The sequence below is a fragment of the Clarias gariepinus genome, chromosome 27, assembly GCF_024256425.1.
Source record: "Clarias gariepinus isolate MV-2021 ecotype Netherlands chromosome 27, CGAR_prim_01v2, whole genome shotgun sequence".
NCBI classification, from domain to species: Eukaryota; Metazoa; Chordata; class Actinopteri; order Siluriformes; family Clariidae; genus Clarias; species Clarias gariepinus.
This window is the reverse complement of record NC_071126.1, coordinates 21704514-21732510: the sequence shown is the minus strand read 5'-3', so window position 1 is coordinate 21732510 and position 27997 is coordinate 21704514. Positions and strand designations below refer to the sequence as shown.

Here is a 27997-nt window from a genome sequence, read left to right as displayed (position 1 = left end):
AAGGTACTGGCAAGTTACGGCAGCTTGTGCATCAGACATTTCTGCATTTGTAACCGCAGACGACTTTGCGCAATATTGTGTAATGGCTTTTGGGATGCGCAATGTGCCATGTTTCAGAGGCTTATTAACATAGTACCTGCAAGAGTTTTTAAATGTAATGCTTACTTGGATGACCTTGTGACTTACTCTACTGATTGGTCAGAACACATTTTAACACTTCGGGAAGTGATAGCTTGCCTAGAGAATGCGTCTTTAACATTCTTGCCAAATGTAAGTTCGGACGAGCTACAATCACATATTTGGGCAGAGAAGTGGGGCAGGGCCGAGTGAGACCTGTAGAGGTGAAGGTTATTGTAAAATTCTCAGTTCCTACTTCTCAAAAAAAACTTCGTAGTTTCCTGGGGATGGCTGGGTATTACTGAATTTTTTGTAGAAATTGTTCTTGTCATTAGTCCCCTAACATCACTCTTAAGCCCATCACACAAGTTTGTATGGTCTGACGAATGTCAAAATGCTTTTGAGAATGTTAAAGCTCTACTGTGTAGTGGTCCTGTTTTAGCAGCACCAGTGTATGAAAAGGCCTTTAAACTCCTGTTCCACTAGTCTTTCTGGGTCTGTTTTACACCCTGCTGCAATTGTCTCTCATGAATGTTGCGGTTCTCGTCCAATTTAACATCAAGTATGTAACACCTATATCACGCTCAGTCCAGTTTCTCCGTTAGACAAATGATTAGTGAAAGGTCCGTACTGAAACTGTACAGCGCCCCTCCCCCCAACAGGATTCCACATTATTCCTCTTTGGGGTTGTTAGATCTGCTGACCTAAGAGCACTTTATTAGGCTTCTTCTATCAGGAAGGTTCCAGCACACAGGACTGATAGTGTCAGAGGCAGTTCCGAGGTGGCTGAACAGAGATAAACCCAATAGCAGACAAACAGTGATTAAATGGTAGAAGATAGTGTTTTATTTTTTTTTATTGGATATGCTAAGGCTTGGGTAAACAGGCACAGCAGGAGCAGGGAAGAGGAGCAGTAACTGTGTGCTTAGTGACTGGGAGAGTGGGGAAGCCCTTAGTGATGAAGGAGGAGATGGGGCTATGATGCAAGGGAATCTCCACAAACTCGTAAGCTGAACGCGGAGAATCCTCTCGAGTTGTTGCGAGCGATTTTCCACTGTCAATCCGCTTAGCACGCAGTGGTTGGAGGGTAGAATGCAGCGGCTGGTTCTCTCCAGCGAAAGCAGAGAATGTTCTTTCTAAAGATCCGTGAAGACGGGAGAGCTCTAATGAGGAAGTGCTCGCGTCGGAGGAAGAGCTGTCTGGTGAAGAAGGAGAAGTGGTGGCTAGGAGAATCGTCTTTTGTTCAGACGAGGGTCGATATCCGGAAATCATAGCAGCGAGAGCGAACGAATCCAAATCGTGAGTACAATTCCGAAGTCCTGAGAGCATGCAAAGTCATACACATTGATCAGTCTAACAACAACAGAAGTAGACGAGGGAGAAATCCAAAAAACAGCCAGGGACGATAAGAGGCTAGGTTAAACCAAAAACTGCTTGACAAGATAAACGTGAGGCACACGTGTGAGATACTGCGGCACTGAATGGTTCCTTCAGCGTGCTTAAAAAACCTAGAGATGATTACATAATCAAGTTCAGGTGTGCGTGAGTGGCAGGTGAGCTTGCAGGGAGAAAAACCTGGAGTGGAGTTTAGGGTCTGGAGGTGCTGGGTTTATTTGGCTGGTGTGTGACAGATAGAGCTTCAGTAGATCATATCTGTAAAGTCATGTGACTCATCACAGCATCAGAATAGACAAGAATTTACACAAGTTCGTTACCTCACTATCACTTTGTCTAAACAGGAACGATGATCACACTCTTTGTGTCTCTTTACTCTCTGCTTTGTCTCTGCACAACTGGTGAGGAACATTTTAAACTTTAACTTAAATAGTAGTTTTACATGTTTTACTAATTCATTAAAATTAAATATTAAACACTTTTTTTACAGGAAACACTTCAGACATCAAGGAGCTTCAAGTGAAAATGGTAAAGGGTGGAAAAGCTGTAACTATGGAGTGTAACATTAGTGGGGTCAAAGACAAAAAGATTTTAGCTTGGTACAGACAGAGTTTTGGAGAAGTGCCTCAGTTTTTGGCGAGACCCTACGCTGGCACTTCTGGCTACATATTTCCTGAGGGATTTAATGATAGCCGCTTCAGTGTCACTGTAAATGACCAAAAGTTTGATCTCAACATTAATGAAATAAGAGAAGATGATGGAGGAAAATATTTCTGTGGATATGTGGAGGGAAGTTCGCTAAAGTTCACATCTGGAACAATTCTGCTAAACTCTCTGCTTTGTCTCTGCACAACTGGTGAGTAATATTTTTAACACTTTAATTTAAAATAGTAATTTTATTCATTTAACTAATTAACTGACATCATTAAATGTAAAATATTAAACAGGAAAACTTTCTGAGATCAGGGCTTTCCTGGCTACATATTTTCTGAGGGACTTAATGATACCCGCTTCAGTGTTACTGTAAATGACCAAAAGTTTGATCTCAACATTAATGAAACAAGAAAAGATGATGGAGGAGAATATTTCTGTGGATATGTGGAGGCAAGTACAGTAAAGTTCACATCTGGAACACGTCTGCAGTTTGAAGGTAAACAGTTTTACTCTGATAACCTGCTAATTCCAGATCAACACTTTAACCAGAATTATGTGTACATGTGCATTAAATGTTGAATATTTCACAATATTCATATTTAGTATCATTTCTGTTTATTTGCTGCTTTTCCAATTTATTTGTAAAGGTGAAGAGATGAAACCCTGTCCTACACCTGGAACACTTAACAAGAACAACAGCAGTAAGAATTTCCACATTTTTTTCCTCCCCACATACTCCACTGTACATTTCATCTTCTTCTAATGTGTGTGTGTGTGTGTCTGTGTGTGTGTGTGTGTGTGTGTGTGTGTGTGTGTGTGTGTGTGTGTTTGCTTGAACTTGTACAGGTTTCATCTGTACTGATCAGATGCGTGTGCTGTTCTGGCTCTCTGTTACTAGAGTTGGAGTTCTTGTCTTCATTATTTTTCCGGTGATCCTGATTGTTTTCAAATATAAATAAAATAAATACTGACTGAAAGATAAAATAAAATGTGTTTTATTGGAAAGTTTTTATTTTTTATTACAGACACTGGTTTGCTTGAATATGTAAAGAACACCCTTACAGTACATGCAACAAAGTGCAAACAACATTTTTTAAAAGCATGGAACCTCGGTTTTTTCTTATTTGGTTTTAATGTTATTGTTGATTTCTGTATCTCTTAGACAGATGAGAGAGACAGACACAAGTGAAAAAGTGTGTGTGTGTGTGTGTGCATGTGTGCGTGTGTGTGTGTGTGCATGTGTGTGTGTGTGCGTGTGTGTGTGTGTGTATGTGTGTGTGTGTGAGAGAGAGACTAAGAGAATAAAAAGGGCAAAAAGCCAGTGAAAGAGCCATGAAAAGTTAAAAAAGTATGTGAGAGGGAAGAAAAATAGACAGACTGAAAAGAAAAAAAGATAGTGAGAAACGAGTGACCACACACACATCTCTCACACACACAAATATGTACTGATCACTATTATTATTATTATTATTATTTTTATAATTATGAACATATAATGTCTCACGGTAAATCGCGGTGTGGAAATTGATGAATATCATACAGTGTACATTTGCTTATCACCAGTAATGAGAATAAACGCAATGGATCAGAAAATATTACCTGCACATTTTCATGTCTTCACCTCCTCAACTGTTAGTGTCAGTGACTGGTGATACACACACTCAGGCAGAAGAGAGAATAAAAAATAAAATCTCACAATCTGAATGAAGCATGTTGTAACCTATGCCGTGTCGTCAGCACAGATCCAGGCCGCTTAAGTGTTAAAACCCAAGATATTGTCATACTTTTAACATAATAAATAGTCTCATTGATTAGTTTACTAATACATGTTCATTTAAGTTAAATTCTCAAGTGCATGCAGTCCACTAGACCGGAAGTTGCAATGCTAGTTTGTAATGTACATACACACTGTGCCGTGAAAAAGTATTCCCCCCTCCCTCCTTAATATTACACAAAGATAACCAGAGTAAATACGGGAATACAGTTTTCCAAACATGAGCCAGAGCCTGGAATTGGATTTACTGACCCCCGGATCAACCAAACAGACTCAGAGCTCAAATAGGTCAGTGATGGTGACAAGTACACCACTGTAACTGAGAAAATGACTGACCAAATGCTGATGATTACAAGTTTTTCATAAACTCCTGAGTTCCTGTTAACACAACTGCACTTTCTAACATTATAATGTACAGTTCTAGATGAGATGTTATTTATAATCTGCTGACACCCAGATGAGGATGAGTTCTCTTCTCAGTCTGCTTCCTCTCAAGGTTTCTCCCTCATATCTGCTTTATGACACATTTTATCATTAAAATAATAATAATTAAAATAGACTATACAAATCAAATTATTACTGAAGTAAATATAATGAAGTTTTTGGAATGGCCAAGTCAAACAAGTTAAAGTGTTTGTGTTTATCTTAACAATATGGTGGAACCTGGAACTTAAAGTACCAGTGTGGGGGGAGGAGGGGAGGACTGCAGAACTTCCTGTTAATGAGAAACAGGAAGTAGCAGTGTGAAGAAAGTGTCTGTCTTTAAGTATCTGCTAAAGTGAAATATGAGGAACATTTATTAACTTTAGACTCGACTCTCAGTTTAAACTCCATGTTTCTCATTTCACTTTCTGCAGCACTTTTCACATCATTTCACACAATACACACATTTCAGTGTTTAGGAAGAGCATATGTGTTTGAGTGTGTGTGTGTTTGTGTGTGTGTGTCACATAGTCTTGTTGGATTCTGCAAGCTCAGCACTATTTAGTAAAGAACTCTGCGGTGCTCTGGTCACTACAACACACTCATTACACAACACTGAAACTTAGACCCCTTTTACACACACACACACACACACACACACACACACACACACACACACACACACACACACACCATAAAGATATAATAGCATGTTTCAATAGCAATATGTTTCTTGTGTTGGCTTCATGAATGATCATCCTGGTATTTTCTCTGTAAAAGTCACTCTGTAATCTGATTAGATCAGACCTGGTAACATTTACAAATCATTTTTAATCTCAACACAACTCTGATCTGCATGCAGTCACATTAACAAATAGTCACACACATAATAATGACTAGTGACACAGGATGTAGGTGTGTATAGTGGGCCTACTGGTCATGACACTCTAGGAAGTGATGCTTTAAATGTTGGTCTTGTGGGACATTATTTGGAAGCCCCCAGTATGAATGTAGGGATGAATTGTTTTCTTGGACTCCTGAGCAAAAGCAAACACCAAAGTGTCTGTTAATTGATCTGATGTATTATACATTATACATCACTTGATGTACTGTAGGTTAGTACAGCAGATATCTTGTGTCCTGTTCTTAGCTGACAGGAGCAGCACCCAGTCTGGTCTTCTGCTGCTGTAGGTCATCTGCTTTAAATATAAATGTCTTGTGTATTCAGATCATTCCTTCTTTAGCATAACTGGGTTGTAATGTTATTTAAGTTACTGTTGCCTTGTACAAGTAAATCTTGTCGAAGTTTGTCCACTCACCTCTGACCTCTGGCATCAACAAGGCATGTTTGACCAGAGGACAGCTGCTCACAGGACATTGTTGTTGTTGTTTTTTTCAGATCATTCTCTGTTTCTGTAAAACCTTCATATAGATCAGCAGTTTTGGAAATTCTCAGTCCAGCCCATCTGAAAGCAACAAGCATGGAACATTCAAAGTCAGTTTCTTATTCATTCTGGTGCTCGGTTTAACTTCAGCAGATCATGTTGATCAGGTCTACATGCGTCAATGCACCAAGTTGCTGCCATGTGATTGGCTGATTAGATTTTGTGTCATTGAGCAGTTGAACAGGTGTATCTATTAAAGTATATATAAAGTATATATTCTATATAAAGTATATAATCCTAATGTTATTCAATGTGTTGAGGTGATAAACTGTATAAAACCTTAAATTATTATTACACTCAGTACTGACATTAATAGTAAAATGTGGCTCTGTAAAATTTTGAGGGTCATCAATATGTAAAGTCTTTCTGTCATTCAGACACTTTAGATTTATGTAAATGTTCCTCATGACTTCATTCAAACATTTCAACATCATGTGGAAGAAAGTACAGTACAAAATCTGCCCTACAGTACATCACACAACGTTTAATATGACACAGGGTTGCCAGATCAGCAAAATCCCAGAGTTTCTAACATAAAGACATTCAGACTGTTGAAGTGACCCAGAATAACTCAGTGTGAGCTGCTGATTAAACACTTTATTGCAGAACCTCAAAAACCACAATGTTATTTCTGTTGAACTGAAACAACCACATGATGTGAGAGAGCGCTGCTGCAGTCAGTAACACTTCTACACACGTGTTAAGAGCATTCTCACACTTGGCCTGAAGATTCAAGTCTACTCTCATGACTGCTTCTAGGTTTGTTTGGGGGCGGGGCTTATAATCAGAGGCCTGCCTTTACACAGAGGAATTAATCCTGAGCCATGGGTCACTTCTGCACTTCCATACATCACTGTGTATGTTTCTGCAACTTTGTTTGAAGTTCGTCTTTTTAATGTTTTAAATTGACATAATTTGGTTCCGGCTCTCAAGCAGCATGTCATCATGAAGGAATAACTGTGCCTGAGGAGATGACATGAGACGTGTGTATTAGTGATGCATGGGTCGTCTGGTAACCCGCGGGTCGGGTTGGGGCGGGTAAAGAAATTGTCAATTTATTTGCGGGGCGGGTTGGGGCGGGTCATTAAAAACAAAATTAAATAAAAAAATCCATGTATGTTGCGTGCAATTTCCTATAGTCTATATTAAATATATGAGAATATCTATTTTTAGATTTTATTAAGTTCTTTGATAAGGTTACGTCATGTGACAAGTCACAAACACGCCAAGCAGCTACCGCTGCCAGTCACAACAAAAACAATATATAAAATTAAATAAAAGTGAAGATGGAAGACAAGGCGCAAGAGAAATTGAGGTTGGGAATTTACAACATTAAAAAAAAAGGTCAGGCTGCTAAATCTAATGTTTTAGAATTCTTTTTTTGCACAGCGAACGTAAAAGCGCTAAATGAACATTTCCGTGTGATAAATGAAAAAAAAAAGTCAGTGGTTATTTAGCGTAGGCTGTAAACTGTAGGCCTGCCCTATACAAATCTAAAATAAAATATTGTTTAGCCTAGATTACAAACGCTGCTTTATAAATGTTTTAAATGTGTATCATTGTCTTGTTATTAATATGACCTGATTAATCGTTCATATTCATAATCATATGTTGTTGCCAGGTTACAGGGCGATGTTTCCAAGCATTTCAGGCTGAAATAAAGGCTGTTTTCATTTAAATAACAATGCCCAGTATGTCTATTTAATGGTCGCGGGGGCGGGGCGGGTTGTAAAAATAGAATACAGTAGTGCGGGGCGAGCTGGGGCGGGCCAAATGATTTCATAAAAGCGGGACCCGTAAGTTGAAAAATACCCAACCCACGCATCACTAGTGTGTATTGTTCAGTGTTCTCAGTACAAACAGTCGCACCACAAGGGTGAGCTCATTACAGTAATGTTGCTCCAGGCATGGATTTTACAGAACCACATTTTACTACTGACATCTGTAACGAATGTAATAATGATTTAAGGTTTAATACAGTTTATCACCTCATCACACTGAATAACCTTAGTTCTAGTGTTTACGTCTTAATAACACAGACATATTTTCTCCTGTCTGACTGTTAGTGTAAACTGGAACCCCCCACAGCAGGATTCCACATTATTCCTCTTTGGGGTTGTTAGATCTGCTGACCTAAAAGCACTTCATTAAACTTCTTCTATCAGAAAGGTTCCAGCACACAGGACTGATAGACCAGTAGATCATATCTGTAAAGTCATGTGACTCATCACAGCATCAGAATAGACAAGAATTCACTGTGAGCTTCACATCTCATTACAGCTAATGGACCAATCAAATCAGTCCACAGCTTCAAAACATCCAATCAGGCGTGAGTCTGGACCTGGTTTTCTACTGAACACACAAGTTCATTACCTCACTATCACTTTGTCTAAACAGGAACGATGATCACACTCTTTGTGGCTCTTTACTCTCTGCTTTGTCTCTGCACAACTGGTGAGGAACATTTTAAACTTTAACTTAAAATAGTCACTTTTCACGTTTCTATATTTACTGACATCATTAAACATTGAATATGAAACACTTTATTACAGGAAACACTTTTGACATCAAGGAGTTTCAAGTGAAAACAGTAAAGCCTGGAGAAGCTGTAACTATGGAGTGTAACATTAGTGAGGTCAGAAACAAAAATACTTTAGCTTGGTACAGACAGAGTTTTGGAAAAGTGCCTCAGGTTTTTGCGAGACAGTACGGTGGCTCTCCTGGCTACATATTTCCTGATGGATTTAATGATAACCGCTTCAGTGTTACTGTAAATAACCAAAAGTTTGATATCAACATTAATGAAACAAGAGAAGATGATGGAGGAGAATATTTCTGTGGATATGTGGAGGGAAGTACAGTAAAGTTCACATCTGGAACACGTCTGCAGTTTGAAGGTAAACAGTTTTACTCTGATAACCTGCTAATTCCAGATCAACACTTTAACCAGAATTATGTGTACATGTGCATTAAATGTTGAATATTTCACATTATTCATATTTAGTATCATTTCTGTTAATTTGCATGCGATAACTCATTAGTGCAAGAGGTAAAGCATTAACCCAGTTAAGTTTTGTACTAGCACAAATCTTGTTAAGTTTAGCTTTGAGTGGTCCATTTATTCTATCTACCATACCTTGGGACTGCGGATGATAGACACACCCAAATCTTTGCTTTATTCTCAACTGTTGTAATACCTGCTTTACTGTTTTCTGAATGAACGCGAATCCGTTGTCTGAACTGATTTCTGATGAAATTCCAAACCTAGGTATCACCTCTCTTGTGAGGAATTTCACAACTGTTCCTGCCCCTTCATCAGCAGATGGCATTGCTTTTACCCATCTACTAAATCTGTCAATTACTACAAGCATATATCTCTTGCCTCGAGCACACTTTATCATGTCCACATAATCAATAACCAAATGCTTAAAAGGTCCCTCTGGTACTGGTATATGGCCAATAGGTGTCGCTGTTCCCTTTCTAACGTTATGCTTAGCACATATCTCACATGAAGCTAGAAACTTATCAACCATAGGATGCAGATATGGAGACCAATATCCTTGTTGCTAGATTTTCCTCACAACCTCTCCTCTAGCACAATGGTCAAATCCATGAGCATCTGAAATCAAAATGTTCAACAACGCTGTAGGAGCTATGATCAGACCTTCATGTGAACGCCAAATACTCTGTGCATCCTTCTGAGCTCCCCTCTTGAGCCACATAGAATGCTCATATGGTCCTGCTTGCTGTTGAATCCGAATAACATCCTCCAACTGAGGCTGCGGTTCTATAAGGACTATTGGCACTTGTACAGCTAGTTGACACTTAGATGCTTGCTTTGCTTCTAAGTCTGCTATGTTGTTACCCTTAGTGATATAATAATTTCCCTTTTTATGGGCTTGACATTTAATGATAGCCAATCTTTTTGGTAGCATCATAGCAGACATTAGCTTACTTATTTGCTCAGCATGCTGAATGGGAGTTCCATCGCTTCTTTTAAACCCTCTTTGTTTCCACACTGCTCCAAACAGATGACATACACCATGCGAATAGGCTAAATCTGTAAAAATATTTGCCACTAGTCCTTTGGCTAATTGGCAAGCAGTGGTGAGTGCTTTTAGCTCGGCTAACTGTGCCGAACACGGTTGTGAACAGTGCTGAGACAAGATAGGTTTAAAATCTTCTCCATCCTTCATTACTACTGAATACCCAGTGTGACTTCCTACATGGTCTCTAAAACTAGATCCATCAACGTGACTTCTGCTTCAGCTATAGGTTTAGACTTAAGATCAGGCCGTAACCTGGTAAATGACAATGAATTCGTCACACAATCATGAGCCACTCCTTCAAAAGATAAAGGAATCAATTCAGCTGGATTAACTGTGTCACACCTCTTTATAGTAATGTCAGGATATGTGAGCAGTGAAGAATATGCTAGAATGCGAGCTTGAGTAAGAACAAATTTCCCTTGTTCTATTAATTCTACCACCTTATGATGCATTTATCATACCACCTCATACATTTTTTTTTTTATCTCATTATACATCTGAGCAGTTGAGGGTTAACACTAGAAGCGCCGCGCCAGTGTCACCTACTAAAAGCGCGGTTCAGCGGTCATTTGACCGCCTATTGTTTTGAATGGGAAGCTGCTGCTGACACACAATGATCGCTAGATGGCGCTTTCACCCAAAGCAAATAGTTTAGCTCCAAGATCAACTTGCACTTGGACAATGCGCCATTCATTCCCGCTTTGATAATAAGCGGTATCTTTTTTTCATATTGAACTGAGAAAACCTACTACAGAGTCTCTAAGGGGACAAACGAAGAGGGAAAAAACAAGTCATGTTTGGAATTATAACCCAAAGTTTTTGACTTTTTTCTGCCGTTTTTTCTCCTCCTTTGTCCATCTAGGGGCTTCGTACTATAACAAAAAGGAAAGCTCTACTTAATGGTATATCGTATGGAGAAAATGTTACTAGTTTGTTCATTCTATTTGAAGCTTCTGAACGTCTCGGAGCAGCGATTTAGTTCTGAACTCGCTTCCGTGAAATTGTCGCTAAAACGATATTAAATTAGAATAAATCAGATCTACTACAGCAAATAATGAACTATGCTATGTCATAACCGAAGCAAACACAACGAATATGTCTCGTTTCGTTCAGTGTTGCTAGGCAACGGACCACGCGCCTAATCGGTTCACTTTGCCGCGGTGTATTATAAACCTGCGGGATGTTTCACTGCTTATGTTCATGTAATAAAAGCGAGGGAAATGTGGAGGTGATGTGTGGCCACTGAATGAGAACTAAATCAAAGATTTCAGTAACTACACTGAGTGTAACATCTGCATAGTGACACTAAACAGCTGAACACCTTCACTTTCCCGTTTACCTCTGAGAAAAAAAAGCTGTATGTTGTTTGTTTATATGTTTATAAAAGTACACGAAGTAGGCGCGCGTGCGCGCGCGCACACACACACACACACACACACACACACACACCTCCCCTGAGCCCTCGGTCAACATCTAATGACCGTCGATATGCAAATGAGTCAAGACGTAGCCTAACGTGGTGTCGTGTCGGATTTCAGCGGTCAAAGAAAGTGGAAAGACTTTGAAGTAGTTGCAGCGTTTTTTTTCAGTTACAACAAGCACAGCGATGAGTCCACGTTGTTTCACTGGTTATGACATAGTGACACCAAACAGCTGAACAACTTCACTTTTCTGTTTACCTCTGAGAAAAAAAAGCTGTATTTAGTTTGTTTATATTCAGAGTAACACCTTCCAACCACCTCTCATAGTCTATTGTTAGTTTTAATGATTTGGCTGAAACTAATTATCACTACATAAGTACTCCAACACCCCTGATCATGAGTTTCAGCTGAAACTAATTCTATACATGCAACAGAAAATGTAGATGCAGATTCCAAATATATAAAGATACATGCTATATATATATATATATATATATATATATATATATATATATATATATATATATATATGTGTGTATTCGATGCATGCTATATATATGTGTGTGTGTATGTGTGTGTAATCGAGGCTGGCTCTATTCAGGGGCAAGAGGGGCAGCGCTCAACTAAATGTCTGCACATGTTAATATATTCCTAAAATTAATATATTACAAGTTGATAAACTGATCTGCGGTAGCAGAGAAATCCGCTGAAAAAGGGACACTACACAATAAGGTATTAGATGTCCCTCATGTCTCTGTCCCTCTGCTGTGCGTATTCATTCACAGGCTGCAGCGCGCGCGCGCGCGCTCACACACACACACACACACACACACACACACACACACCTCCCCTGAAGCAGTTGCGGCGTTTTTCAGTTACAACAAGCACAGCGATGAGTATAAGAATAAAATAAGGTATCAGTTTGGTCTGTGTAGTTAGTGCCCTACAGAATAGAATAAATGAATAAATAACACATTCCAACCACCCCTCAAAAGAGTGCCATAGTTTTGCAAAAATACTTGCAAAACATCAGTATACATTGGAGGGAACGTCTGAGGTGGTCAGTGATTGATGGCATGGTCGTTCGGAGGGGGTTGTGATCACACCTACAGTTCTTTTGTTCTAAGCTGTTGGTCAAATATCTCTCCACTTGAAATGGAAGCACAAAATTGAGGGGCAACATGCAAGGGATTTCAGCATCTCGACGCACAGTATAAGCTGTTTGTAAAGAAGACACTCTTTGTTTTTTTATTTTGTAATCTTTCTCTGTACAATGTATATTCATTTTATTAATGAATTGCTGTGAATAAACTACATATGCAGTTGATTTACCAGAAAGGACTTTTCAGTTTTTGTGTGCTAAACTAAATTTCAGGGTCAAGTAATAGCGATTTTATTTGAAAAGTATATATATATATATATATATATATATATATATATATAATTATATAAATATATATATATAGGGAAAGATTAAGAAACACGCTGAAGCGGAATATATATATATATATAGCATGTATCTTTATACATTTGGAATCTGCATCTACATTTTCTGTTGCATGTATAGAATTAGTTTCAGCTGAAACTCATGATCAGGGGTGTTGGGGTACTTATGTAGTGATAATTAGTTTCAGCCAAATCATTAAAACTAACAATAGACTATGAGAGGTGGTTGGAAGGTGTTACTCTGAATATAAACAAACTAAATACAGCTTTTTTTTCTCAGAGGTAAACAGAAAAGTGAAGTTGTTCAGCTGTTTAGTGTCACTATGTCATAACCAGTGAAACAACATGGACTCATCGCTGTGCTTGTTGTAACTGAAAAAAAACGCTGAAACTGTTTCAAAGTCTTTCCACTTTCTTTGACCGCTGAAATCCGACACGACACCACGTTAGGCTACGTCTTGACTCATTTGCATATCGACGGTCATTAGATGTTGACCGAGGGCTCAGGGGAGGTGTGTGTGTGTGTCTGTGCGCGCGCGCGCGCGCCTACTTCTTGTACTTTTATAAACATTCTACATATAAACAAACAACATACAGCTTTTTTTTCTCAGAGGTAAACGGGAAAGTGAAGTTGTTTAGCTGTTTAGTGTCACTATGCAGATGTTACACTCAGTGTAGTTACCGAAATCTTTGATTTAGTTCTCATTCAGTGGCCACGCATCACTTCCACATTTCCCTCGCTTTTATGCATAAGCAGTGAAACATCCCGCAGGTTTATAATACACTGCGGCCAAGTGAACCACGTTCCCGCCGATTAGGCGCGTGGTCCGTTGCCTAGCAAGATTGAACGAAACGAGCCATAATCGTGGTGTTTGCTTCGGTTATGACATAGCATAGTTTATTATCTGCTGTGGTAGATCTGATTCATTTACATTCAATAATGAGGCTTTATATCATCAGGAGGGGTCATTACATATGTAATATGTAAAACAATATTGTTTTAGAGATAATTTCACGGAAGCTTCTAACAGAACGAACAAACTAATAAATTTTCTCAAAACCTTATAAAATTAAGTAAAGCGAAATTCCCTAAATGTCCTTATGAAATATCGCTGATTATCAACGCCAGAACGAATGGCGAATTGTCGATTATTTACGGAAGCATATATATATATATATATATATATATATATATATATATATATATAAACTGCATATATGGAATGAAACCTGAGATAGTTACACATACGCACTGAATTCACATACCATATTTAAAATACGGTATTAAAAATATTAAAAATACAACTACTGCAATACTACTTCCCGAGAAAATATGTAATACAAGATCTCACACAATAATACAATATTACATAAACAATACTAGGTTACTGTGCAATACTTACAAGTGGCCCTGAGTCATATTCTTATGGTACTTACTGTTTTAAGAGTTTTTTTTTTTTTTATTATTATTATTATTATTTATTACCTTTATTCTTTATTACCTTTCTTAGTTAACAACTGTGAGCACCTGTAACCGAGCATAAGCAATTTCCCTCTGGGATTAATAAAGTTATTTGAATCTTGAATCTTGAATCTTTGAATGACGCATAGATAGTATGCGCGATTCCTTGCGCCATCTGCTGAGAGAAATGAGAATCGCGGGTTGGAAAAGACAGGAAACGTCACGCCGCCGCGCAGTTGTCAGCGATTTCACGTAAATAAGAGCAAAATAGCTTTATACTGGCTTTTACTGGTGCGATTTTAAAAATTTAAGCATACAGGGTGATTAAGCTCACAGAACTAGGAAAAGTCATGAAAGGAGGGTCCTGGAAATTGATCGAGTGTGAAGTATTATTTTTTTTTTACCCCCTTGCGGTCAAATGACCGCTGCTCGGCGCTTCTAGTGTTAAGGGCCTTGCTCAAGGGCCCAACAGTGGCAACTTGGTGGTTGTGGGGTTTGAACCTGAGATCTTCTGAACCATAGTCCAATGCCTTAACCACTGAGCTACCCCTGACCATTATCTAGGTTTGTGCTGTAATAAGCTAGGGACTGTTTTCTCCTACCACTGCAGGTTTCCTGCATCAACACAGCTGAGGCATATCCATCAGCTCGGTTAGCCACATACAGATAGAACGGTTTGGTATAATTAGGTATACCTAAGGTAGGTGCTGTCTGCATTTCTTTTTTGATGGATTCGAAAGTTAACAGTGCATCTGTGTTCCACTTTAAGGGAGCACTTAGATTTTGCACTCCTTTTTCTTTCATTATCTCCCTCAGTGGAGCTGTTTTCACTGCATACTCCTCAATCTAGTCAGCCCTGAAACCTGTTAAGCCTAGGAAGGTCATCAACTGTTTAACTGTTTGTGGTAACGGTGCTTTACTTATGCCTTCTAACTGGGTAGGCGCTATGGCCATTGAACCATGAGAAATTTGCCGCCCTAAATATTCAACTTGGGGCTTGCAGTATTGCAACTTAGCTTTAGACACTTTATGACCTCCCTGTGCAAGCTTGTTGAGCACTTTAATGGAATCTCTATGGCATGCTTCTAAAGAGGATGAGCAGATTACGAGATCATCCATATATTGCAGCAGGTTACTCTCCATTATTAAATCTGATAAATCAGCTTTTAACACCTGATTAAAGATATTTGGCGAGTGTTTGAATCCTTGTGCCATCCTACAATATGTATATTGTTTACTCGCATATGTAAACGCAAACAAATACCTACTCTCTTCCGCCACTGGAATACTGAAAAAAGCAGAACAAAGATCAATCACAGTAAAGTACTTGGCATCGGGAGGGACATTAGTCAGCAGTGTGTGTGGATTTGGAACATCAGCTGAGTAATCCTCAGTTATATTTTTAATTGCACGCAAATCATGCACAAGACGCCATTTATTTGTATTTATTTGTATTTGTACATTTATTTGGAAAATTGCAGTATTACAACAACGCGTTGTCTCTTCTAGCACAGATGCTTTTACAAGGCCTTCAATAGTGTTCTTTATGCCAGCTTCTGCCTCAGGTCGCAAAGGATATTGTATTATCCTGGGCAGTTTTACATTTGGTTTAAGTTGTACTTGAATTGGGCTGGCTGACTTAATTAGACCTACATCTGTATCATGCCGAGACCATAATTCAGGTGGGACCTGACTCTCCATGTCCCTATACAATTCCTCCTCGGCAGTATCAACTACTTCAGATGCTGATGTCATTTGAGTTTGTGAGTTGCTGCTAATTACCACTTCCTGAGGAGTACCAATCAAGTTATTACCACACAAGATTTTCATATAGTTTTTATCTGCAGAATGAAAAATCAACGGGTTTGTGGTTGATTCCCACTGGACCTCTTTAGCTTTTTTCATCATTGGTCCTAAGTCCTTTGAGCTGTAGTTTTTTCCTACATACAACGTCACATGAGGAACAGAATCAGTTACATTAAACCACCTTTTTACAAAATCACAATCATCTACACTGATAGCTGCTTCTCGCTGGCCTATGATGATGTACTGTGTGATTAACTCAACCTTGTTCTCCCTTGTCTCTTTCTGCCATGTCTGTTCTAAGGCAGTGTCCTTAGCTGGGTCATAAATCATTGTGCAGTGGAAAGTCGAACAAGGTAGCTGTGCTTCAGGAATTTGTGCTTCAATGAACTTTCCCCATTTATGGATTATTTGACTAAAGTCTTTTTCCAGCTGTCCTACCTAATACACATTTGCTTGTGGCTCAAGCATTACCATTTGATTTTTAATACCTTTCATGTCAACATACACACCTTCTGGGGAACACAATATTTGCAGTCCTAATTTACATAAAGCATCTCTTCCTAATAAATTTACCGGTGTCTGACTTGAAACTAATACAGGTAGGGTCACACTTTTGTTGTTAGTTTGTAGACGGACTGGAGCGGTCATAGGAATTAACTGCTTTTTTCCCGAGAATCCTACTGTCTTGGCAAATTTTCCAGACATGGGGAGATGTGAGGCATGACTTAAGTTTAAGCATGTATAAACCGCTCCTGTATCAACTAACATGGGTGTACTTTTACCGTCTACCTCAATGTGTAACATGGGTTCTTGTTCTGCACTAGTTGTTAAAATAGGTAACTGATTCTCCCCTGTAGGATTCTCTGGGCACCCCTAATATCCCAGTTTTGGACCCCCCCATGGGTTTACTGGGCCTTGAACCTGATCTCGAGGAGGCTGTTGCCACCCCCTTCCCACCGCACTCCTTTGGGCTTGGGGCCATGGATGGGAAAGGCAGTGTGATCGGTTGTGTCCAGCTTGTCCACACCCCCAATATACGCCTGGGGGAAAGCTAGACTGAGGGTTCCTTTGTCCTCTCTGTTGTTGATTGGCTCTCCACTCCCTCTGCCCTGGCTTTTGAGTGAAAACGTTAATGACAGGCACAGGCATCTGGTTTGAGTTTGGAGAGAATGCGGCTGGTGCTGTCATCGCAGTAACTGCAGCTGGCTGGACTGTGGGTGATGGATTGCTTGGGGCCCTCATGGACATTTGCTCTGCTTCCTCTGTTCTTAGAGTAGCTTGGACTTCAACAATGCATCTCCTTCTGGATCACTTTCAGTCTCTTGCTTCCATCTCTTTAGCTGCTTCTGGATGTACAGAGTTGGATTCTTTGTTTCTTCCAACTCTTCTCCCTTTAAAGCTTTTGGGTCCATTCTAGTTGGATATTCAGTACGCAAGGCTTGCCACACAGAAGGACGATAAGCATCAAACACACATTCCATCCATATGGTATGTATCTATGGCCTCGCTCAGGTCAGAAGCCTGGAAGATCTCCACCAATTTTCCTCCGCCTAAAATCTTTGCCAACAGAGCTTTCATGTCCCCCACCGACAAAAGCTTGCCTGAGGTCTCCTCTTCTAAGACCTTAATCCATTTCCCTGCACCCTCATGAATGTTAGGGAGGCGGTTGACAAGCCCCTCGAGATCCTGAGTTGCCCATGGTACATATTGTCACTGTGCATCTTTAATTAAAATTGGAAATTGTGGAGCCAGGTCCCTAAGTCTCCCAGTGTCCCTTCCCAGTTTCCAACTACCCATATTAACTGACAAATCCTCTTCGCCCCCTTCCTCTCCACTGCACAAAGGCCCACGCCCAGTCCTTAATGTTGTATCTACCTGTATCTGACTTTTTACTGGTGTTTTAGCACTCCTGTCTGTTCTCTCTCCACTTGCTTGCACCTTTTCCTATTCTTCTAACTTATCTTCCTTCCCATACAACCTTTTCACTTTCTGTAGATCTGCCCTTACTTCCTTGTAACAATCTAATGGTGTGCTTTCTTCTCTATCCGTTTTCCTATCCTGCCTCTTTCTTGACTTCACACACGACTCTCTTAAGTCTCTGTCTAAATCTACATGACCTTCCATTTGCATCTCACCAGACACTTCCACCATGCCTTTAAGCATAGGGAATTGACCTTCAGTCTGCACATAGGGGGGAGGGGTGACTAAAATTTCCCCTCCATTACTCTGGGCCTCACTTCCTAATTTTCTAGACTTTTTTCTAGCTTGCTTTTTCTGCTTTACCACTTACTCCCCCTCCTTCTTAAACAACGCTAGGACCTCTCTCTCCTGCTATCTTTTCAACTCTCTCTGTACACGCTTTTTCTCTCTTGATGCCGTTTTATAATTTCTGATCAAAACTTCCATTTCCAAACACAGAGTCACATCAAATGACCCTCCCTTTGGCCATTTAGTAATCAGATCTTTAGTCCGCTTCTGCCATTTATTAGAGACCTTAGTTATGAGATCTGCACACAAAGGATGTTTCAGCACTAATATCTCCTCTGGAGAGGCTGCCATTATGCTTTATAGCCTACTTCACCACAACTTAGTCGTACGTTAACTTGTGCCTATGCACTTATTTTAATGAATAAACTTTACTTACAACAACATCCAATATTGTATACTGCCAAAAATATCCATCTTCCTTAACAAGCTTAAAAATGATAATCACTTCTTAATGTACAATATTGCCAAAATCACAGTATTTTTATACACAGTAAACACTTTTATCAATAACCGAGTAATGGCACAGTATTAATATGGGGTTCAAACACACTCACCACTTCAAACTATTTATTTATTTATTTATTCAGTCATAGGCTTAAGCATTCATACTTTGTCCCTCTTTTCCTGGAAAATAGGGCTTATTCTTTGCATACTTGTCCCCTTTACTAATTGGGGCTCATTAATACACTCACACGTGTCCCTTTTATTGAGTAATGTTTAACTATTTAACTCTTTATTTAGTTATTAAACTAATAAGGGCTCATACTGTCGTGGAAATTAATTGAAGACTCAGGCTATGGTTTTCAGAAGATAACGACCTTTATTTATCATGCAATAACGGCCGGGGGAGACTGCAGTGTCACACTGAACTCTGAACACTTTTCGTTTAAATACCCTCTGATACAATGGAGTATTCAGTATACAGTGATGTCCCACAACAGCTGAGTTTCTTTAAATTCCCCCGTTCTATGTATACCTCACCTTCCTGGGCAAGCACATTCCAGGAGGCCTTATATGGTTAGCTTTTGCACGTACAATTCCCCATCCTATGTATAGCTTGGATTCCTAGGCAAGCACTTCTCAAATTGACTACAGAAAATGACTGCCAGACTGACCAATTTTTCTACTTTTTCGTCCCCTTACGAAGAGTAAACATATAACAGATAAGTATTTCATACTACCTTATAATATATTCACTCGAAACGCGTGTTATATCGTTTTCGTATAAGTTTATATCGTATAAGTTTTAATAGTTTTGCAGCACACCGCTTCTAGCCGGCTTTTCATTAGCATCGCTAGCCCGTTAGCCCGGCTATCACAAGTTTGTTTACGCTCTTTCGCACCGGTTATTTCTATTTTTAGACACCATGTCGGTTGGGTCTCTGCCCCTGTGTGCAGGTGAGGAGACATTGGAGCTGCACTCGGTGGACTTGGAGATGGAGGCCGTGGAGAAGCTGATCCGCGACCTACAGGTGAAGCTGGCCCGGCTACAGCAGCGGAAAGCCACGCTGGAATCGTCGCGGACCGACGCTCACCTGTCCCAGGTAAATTCTCGGCATGAGAATTCTCCGACAACCTCTACTCCGCGTGCTTCTCTGCCCAGGTCCAACGCACCGAGAACGCAGCCTGCCCAGCTTTCCTTCAACCCGGCGCCGGGATACCACGAGGCCTGGAAACTTCAGCAGCGGAAGACGCGCGCCAAGCCCCGGGCGAGGACCTCTCCTCCTCCGCCACCACCCGTCTTCGAGATCTCAACCCGAAACCGCTTCGCTCCTCTCCGTGAGACGGCACACGACGCGCTGGTCATCGGAGACTCCATTGTCCGGCACGTGCGTGCTACCACAGCTAAAGGTAAGGCGTACACGCGCTGTTTACCTGGTGCACGTGTTCTTGATGTTGCTGCACAGGTGCCTGCGGCCCTGAGGAAGAACATTCGAGCTGTGGTTCTCCATGCTGGCACCAACGACATCAGGCTGAGGCAGACGGAGATCCTAAAGAAGGACTTCAGGAGCCTGGTTGAGAAGGTCCGCAGCACATCACCCACGACAAAGATCGTCGTATCTGGACCACTTCCGACATTTCAGAGAGGAATCGAGAGGTTCAGTAGATTATTTGCCTTCAATGAATGGTTACAATCTTGGTGTCAACAACAGAGATTACCCTTTGTTGATAACTGGAATGTTTTCTGGGAGCGTCCTAGGCTCTACCGCACAGATGGCCTGCACCCTAGCAGAGCTGGAGCAGCGGTCCTCTCTGACAACATCTCCAGGACATTACGAACCATCTGACTTGCGGTAAGTCATACCTCAGATTCTTTAGATATCAGCCACAATACAACTCACCATACTAATAGACGCACACACATAGCTTGTACTATAGAAACTGTGTCTATTCCCCGATTAGTGAGAAAAAAGAATAAATTCGTTAAATCCAGCCGAAACAATCTGGTAACCATTAAACCAGAAAAAGCCCAAATAAGTAATCGAAGTCTACCTCTAAAGTTTGGACTTCTCAACATTAGATCCCTTACGCTAAACCAACCGTCTGCTAGCTGCATAGAGTCGTCACTCAGGGTTCACTCTATTGAGACTGTGTCTGTTCCCCGAGCTAAAAACAAATTTAGAAAGACTCAGAAAGTCTGTTTTAGTAATTTAATTAGCATAAAGACCACAAACTCGGATCAGACTGAATGCGCAGCCGGCACCTCTGATCTGAAGCTAGGACTGTTAAATATTAGATCTCTCGCATCTAAAGCAGTTATAGTTAATGAAATTATCACAGATCAGGAGTTTGATATACTCTGTTTAACAGAAACCTGGATTAAACAGGACGAGTATGTAGCTCTAAATGAAGCTAGTCCTCCTGGATACAGCTACATACACCAGCCTCGGTTAACTGGTAGAGGAGGAGGCGTCGCAGTTATTCACAATGATAATTTGACTATTGTACAAAAACACGGACACAAATTTAATTCATTTGAAATTCTTTATAGTAACATAAGTGTATTTAACTATATTAAGTCAGCTCAGTCGATCCCGCTAATTGTCATTTACAGACCTCCAGGGCCGTACTCGGAATTTCTTAGTGAATTTGCAGATTTCCTCTCAAACCTAGTCATTTCTGTAGACAAAGTGTTAATTGCTGGAGATTTTAATATTCATTTTGAAAACCCAGAAGACCCTCTGAGAACTGCATTTATGTCTATACTGGACTCGGTAGGAGTAAATCAGTGTGTAGTAGGACCCACTCATAAAGCAGGTCACACTTTAGATTTAATAATATTATTTGGATTAAGTATAAGAAATTTATTCACAATACCACTATCTGAAGTTATCTCAGATCACTATCTTGTCTCATTGCAAGTGTGTGCCACAATAATAATGTACACACAGCGCCGCGCTACCGTATGAAACGTACATTCACATCAACTACCAAACAGAGTTTTATCAGTAATCTCCCAGAGTTCCCAACTTCGATTAGATCACCGTCTGACCCCACAGAACTCGATCAGGCGACTGAATATTTAGAGTCGACATTTCGCTATACCCTAGATAATGTAGCTCCAGTCAAAAGAAAAATTATTAGAGATAAAAAACTTGCTCCCTGGTATAACGATCACACGCGCACTTTAAAACAGACCGCTCGGAAATTAGAACGTAAATGGCGTCAAACTAAATTACTAGTATTTCAAATAGCATGGAAGGAGAGCATCCTGAACTATAGAAAAGCTCTTAGTGTAGCTAGATCAACATATCTCTCCACTCTTATAGAAGAAAATAAAAATAATCCTAGATTCTTATTTAATGCTGTAGCCAAATTAACCAGAAATAAGACCACTGCAGAAATCTCCACAACAACATCATGCAATAGTGAGGACTTCATGAACTGTTTTAATAATAAAATTGTAAATATTAGGCATAAAATTGAGGTTTTGAAACCGAACAATGTAATTGATGCAGATGTTAATCTAGCCATGTCAGACCAGAACCTAGAATACTTTACTCCCCTTGAAGAGAATGAACTAATTTCACTCATCTCTTCTTCAAATTCATCAACCTGTATATTAGATCCTGTACCGACACATTTTCTTAAACAGATAGTACCAGCAATAATAGAACCCCTGTTGAGAATAATTAATTCTTCACTCAGCATTGGATATGTTCCAAAATCTTTTAAATTAGCAGTTATCAAACCAATAATTAAGAAACCTGACCTCGACCCCTGTCAGCTGTCCAGTTACAGACCAATATCAAACCTCCCCTTTATCTCTAAGATCCTGGAAAAGATAGTAGCGGAGCAGCTATGCTCATATATACATAGGAATGGCATACATGAACTGTATCAGTCAGGATTTAGGCCTCATCACAGTACAGAGACAGCGCTCGTTAAAGTAGTAAATGACATTCTATTGGCCTCTGATCAGGGTTGTGTAACTATGCTTGTATTACTTGACCTCAGTGCAGCTTTTGACACTGTTGATCACACTATTCTTCTTCACAGATTAGAAAATGTAGTGGGAATTAAGGGTACAGCCCTCTCCTGGCTCAGATCCTATCTGACCCATCGTTATCAGTATGTAGACTTAAATGGTGATTATTCTGCATGTTCTCTAGTGGAGTTTGGCGTTCCGCAGGGTTCAGTTTTAGGTCCACTGCTTTTTTCCCTTTACATGCTTCCTCTGGGCAACATAATCCGTAAGCATGGTATTAGTTTTCATTGTTATGCTGATGATACACAGTTATATGTCTCAGCAAAACCTGATGAGAAAAAACAGCTTACTAAAATTAAGCAATGTGTGCAGGACATAAGAAATTGGATGCTAACTAACTTCCTTCTGCTAAATCCGGATAAGACAGAAGTTCTAGTCATAGGACCGCATACAGCTAGGAGTAAAATTTTAGATCATACCGTAACTTTAGATGGCCTTTCTGTTCCATCAAATGCAACAGTGAAAGACCTTGGTGTGATTATTGATTCCAGCCTTTCATTTGAAGCACATGTAGATAATATTACCAGGATAGCATTCTTTCACCTCAGAAATATTGCCAGAATAAGAAATTTATTGTCGCTAAACGACGCAGAAAAACTAGTTCATGCTTTTATCACCTCTAGGTTGGACTATTGTAATGCCTTACTGTCTGGTTGTTCAGCTAGATGCATAAATAAGCTTCAGCTAGTCCAGAATGCAGCAGCGAGAGTCCTCACCAGAACCAGAAGATATGAGCACATCACCCCTATCTTATCTTCACTCCATTGGCTCCCTGTGAAATTTCGCATTGATTTTAAAATACTACTCTTGACATATAAAGCATTAAATGGTCTCGCGCCGCAGTACCTGAGCGAACTGCTAGTGTCTTACGATCCGCCACGCCTACTTCGATCAAAGGATGCAGGCTGCTTGTCAGTACCGCGTATTAGGAAAAATACAGCTGGGGGCAGAGCTTTTTCTTACAAAGCCCCAAAGTTATGGAATAGTCTTCCAAATAGTGTTCGGGACTCAGACACAGTCTCAGTGTTTAAGTCCAGGCTAAAAACCTATTTATTTAGCCGAGCATTTTTATAAATAGATTTGCCATAGGTAAAGGAGCAGATCTGGGGGACTCATGGACGTAGAGTATTATGGTGAACTGGTATGTTTGGATGCTGTCTTCCTCACTCTCATTGATCACTCAGGTTTGCTGACGGTGAGGGGATTGTTTGCTTTACATGTCAGGAAGCCCTCATGTTTGTGTTTCCTTCTGGCTCTCCCTTTTAGTTATGCTGTCATAGTTAGTCCTGCCGGAGTCTCTGCTTGCACTCTACAGTTAATATACATTCACATTATACATTGTGTGACTGTGACCATACCTAACTGCCATCTCTCCTCTTCTTCTCTTTCCCCCCCTCTTTCTTTTTCCTCTCTCCTCCTGTCCCCCCCTTTCACTCTTTCTCTCTCTCTCTGTCGAGCTACACATGTCATTCCTGAGCTGCCAGTGATCCAGACTCCCTCTGCCCTCCGGACCTGTCTGACCCATCCTGGTGCCCCGCTTCTGGCTGAAGATCTCGTCACATGGATGCCCCGTGTGTCTCTCTGGGATGCGTCTGGTGTCTGGGAATGATTCTCTCTACCTAGAAAATGGTTCTGGCCTTGACTGGTGTTGGCAACTGTTTCTCTGGGGACTTGACAGTTCGATAGTTCATGACTGGAACTTCTCACAAGTCTACCTGGGTCTTCAATAACTACCTGGACTCCATATTAACATCAATTAACATCAGCTATTATAGCTGAACTGCCTCCCACCCTACACACTGTATAAATGCAGATCATTTACTGCTTTTTGTTTTACCCAAATGAGGATGGGTTCCCTGTTGAGTCTGGTTCCTCTCAAGGTTTCTTCCTCTTACCATCTCAGGGAGTTTTTCCTTGCCACTGTCGCCCTCGGCTTGCTCACCAGGGACAAACTGACCATTTTGATTCATACAAATTCACATTTCATACAAACCTAAATAATTCTTTTGACTATGTAAAGCTGCTTTGCGGCAATGAAAATTGCTAAAAGCGCTATACAAATAAAATTGAATTGAATTGAACTATTATGTTCCAATGGGTACCTAAAAGTAAGTGAAATTACATAAAACCAAATAGAAATTACTACCATATATCCCCCCTTTGGGACTTACAAGTCCCACATTAATTGGTCAATCTAGAGTGCAAATCCATGTGTTAGTTGTCCTTACACTAATCTGGTGATTAAATCAAATCACTGGATTTTATCAATAACCAATCTATGTATTTGCACTTTAGGGGAGTATCAGCCAAACGTCTCTTTCCTTACTTTTGACGATTGGCACAAGAGTAAAAGACTGACCTCCATGACATTATATTTTCTATAACACAATTACATGACATACAATGCAATTAATACAGTGACTTTCTAGGATTACACTAGTTGGACAACGTTTACAATCTAAATTGAAACATGTATAAATTGAAATATGAAACCCACAGTACAATTTTAAAAAGTTGATAGGAATTTAACCGCCTTGTCATAATATATGAATCTTCAACCCAGATGCTTTGCACATCGTAGAGAGTCAGTTGGAGCCCACAAGAGAGGTTACTAGCACTTCATTATGGGCTCGTGTTTTCCATCCTTTGCCATTAGGGATACGCATCAACATATGAATTAGTGAAGTCTCAGATTAAAGTTACACATGGGTGAGGTAAGGATATTCTTGATGACGGTGTCCAAAAATCCATCTTTGTCTGTTGTTGCTAGAAAATGCTGTTTAAGTTAAAAGTCTTTGGTTACTGTAGATATAAATATAATTTATAACTTTAGACACAGTAAAGTCAACCATCAGCTGTTCCAATAAAATTTCTGTATCTGGAATTAAAGAGATCGTTGTTTAGTGGCATTACACATGGTCATAAGTTGTTTACAGCTTGCTTCCTTCTCGGGCACTTTTCCTGTTGAGGGAATTAAATTAATTGTCAATGCTGCTGCGTCATCTGTGAAAGTAATATAGGTTTGGTTAAACAGAATTGCATTTATACCACATAGTGGACATGAGTCATTGTCACATATAATCTGTACAACTGTTCGTCATGTCGGGTAAGTCAGGGGAAATACTGGTCAAAGTCAGTCAGTCAGTCTCATCTGTATGAGAAGCGGATGCTGCTTTCAAGCAGATTCTCATACTTAATTTGGAGCAGTGGAGTGTTTAACGCTGCGCAATTTGGTGTCCAACTTGTGCCAATAGTTGGTTATTTTTCCAATTAGGATTTAATTTCTTTGCACTTTGCTACTATAGGATGTTAGGTTCTCCTCTCTTTTTCCTTCTTTTCTGGTACTTCTTTTGGGGACTCTTGTGTAATGGTTCAAGGGATACCACGTGGTTTTGCCTTTCACTTGAATTGCAGTTGGAGTGGCTGCCAGAACTTCGTAGGGCCCCTCCCTCCTGGCCTTGTGCCACTTTCTCCTACACACTCACAGATAGATAGACCTGGTCTCCTGGATTGATGGGACATGGAATGTCTTTTCCTTCCTCCGCCTTTTTGCTCTTTTCCTGCACATAGATTGCTTTATATATGGCAGTTAGCTTCATCATATATAATCTAAGTTTCAATTGCAGTTGTTTTAGCGGTGGGCCTTTATATGGCCCCCTACAGAATTGCACAGGCATGAGTCGACCCGTTAGCATTTCATGCGGGGTTAAGTATGTATTTCTGTTAATTTGCATGCGATAGCTCACTAAGAGGTAATATATCAACCTAGTTAAGGTTTGTACTAGCAAAAATATTGTTAAGCTTGACTTTGAGAGTTCTGTTTATTCTTTCTACCATACCCTGGGACTGTGAATGATAGACACATCCAAAACTTTGTTTTATTCTCAACTGTTGTTAACAGTTTTCTGAATGAACACTGATCTATTATCTGAACTGATTTTTGACGGAATTCCAAACCTAGGCATCACTTCCCTTGTGAGGAATTTGATAACTGTTCCGGCCCCTTCATCTGCAGAAGGCATTGCTTCTACCCATCTACTAAATCTGTCTATTATTACAGGTATGTACCTTTTGCCTCGAGCATACATTATTATTTCCATATAATCCATAACCGAGTGCTTAAAAGGTCCTTCTGGTACCGGTATATGACCAACGGATGTCGCTGTTCCTTTTTGACATTATGCTTAGCACATATCTTACATGAAGCTAGACACTCATCATCTATAGTATACAGCTTGATTTTTCTCACAACCTCTTCTCTAGCACAATGGTCAAATCCAGAACATCTAAAACTAAATATGTTTAACCGTGCTGTGGGTGCTATGATCAGACTTTCATGTGAACGCCAAATACCTTGTGCATGTCACGAACTAACCGGAATGATCAGAAGACTTAGCACTTAGCGGTTAGCCCTTTGTAGCGTGGATGGTAAACCCAAACGCGGAAGCACGCGAGTAGGCAGGATAGCCACGCGATTTAGTCTAAGGACTCTCACGAAAGGGGAGCAAGGGAAAAACACAAATTTAACCCGCGTCCTATAAACACACACTCGAATCAGAAAGTAGACCCAAGAAAAGTGAGTACTCACAAAATGGCAGACAGGCGATCTGAACCGGCATCGGGCGAACTCAATGACTGAGTGATGTGAAGCGCCATCTTGTCTCCTTTTATGCTTCCTGTTTTAGTGACCGTTCTACTTCCGGGTCCTAGTGCCGGTCGCAAAACGGGTGTGTGTGACAGTACCCCCCTGTCCAGGACCGACTCCCGACGGTCCTGGGGTGGAGGATACCCGGTGACGGTAGTCCCTGATAAGTTCCGGGTCGAGAATAAACCGGTCCGGAATCCAAGATCGCTCCTCGGGGCCGTAGCCTTCCCAGTCTACCAGGTATTGGGTGCCTCGGCCCCTAGGGCGCGAATCAAGGATCCGACGTACGGTGTAAGCAGGACCACCGTCAATGATTCGGGGAGGAGGAGCAGGGGGGGAGGGTGGAACCATCGGAGAAGTGGTGAAGGGTTTCAGCTGTGACGTGTGGAAGACCGGATGGATTCGGAGCGCCGCAGGCAGCTGGAGCCGGTAGGTGACAGGGTTGATGCGGAGTGTAATGCGGTATGGGCCGATGAATCTGGGTGACAGTCTCTTTGATTCTGTGCGGAGATGCAAATTCTTTGTTGACAGCCATACCTTGTCACCTACATTATACATTCGTCCCGGTGGGTGTCGGCGGCGATGTTGCGTAGCGTAGCGGTG

General features: G+C 40.5%; 1 protein-coding gene and 1 gene segment (V, D, J or C); both read left to right on the top strand.

The window, feature by feature from the left end:
- Window positions 1-21436, top strand: part of LOC128514842 (uncharacterized) — a 94503-nt gene extending 73067 nt beyond the window's left edge. Inside the window, exon 3 of the mRNA XM_053488736.1 lies at window positions 19659-21436. Within this exon, the coding sequence (XP_053344711.1) occupies window positions 19659-20548 (890 nt within the window). The 3' untranslated portion in view covers window positions 20549-21436. The remainder of the gene's footprint in view (window positions 1-19658) is intronic.
- LOC128514873 (T cell receptor beta variable 5-4-like) lies at window positions 1631-3265 on the top strand. The segment is given in 5 exon segments: window positions 1631-1913; window positions 2003-2315; window positions 2622-2662; window positions 2814-2867; window positions 3013-3265. Coding segments are annotated over 5 exon segments (573 nt in total).
- Window positions 21437-27997: the final 6561 nt, after the last annotated feature.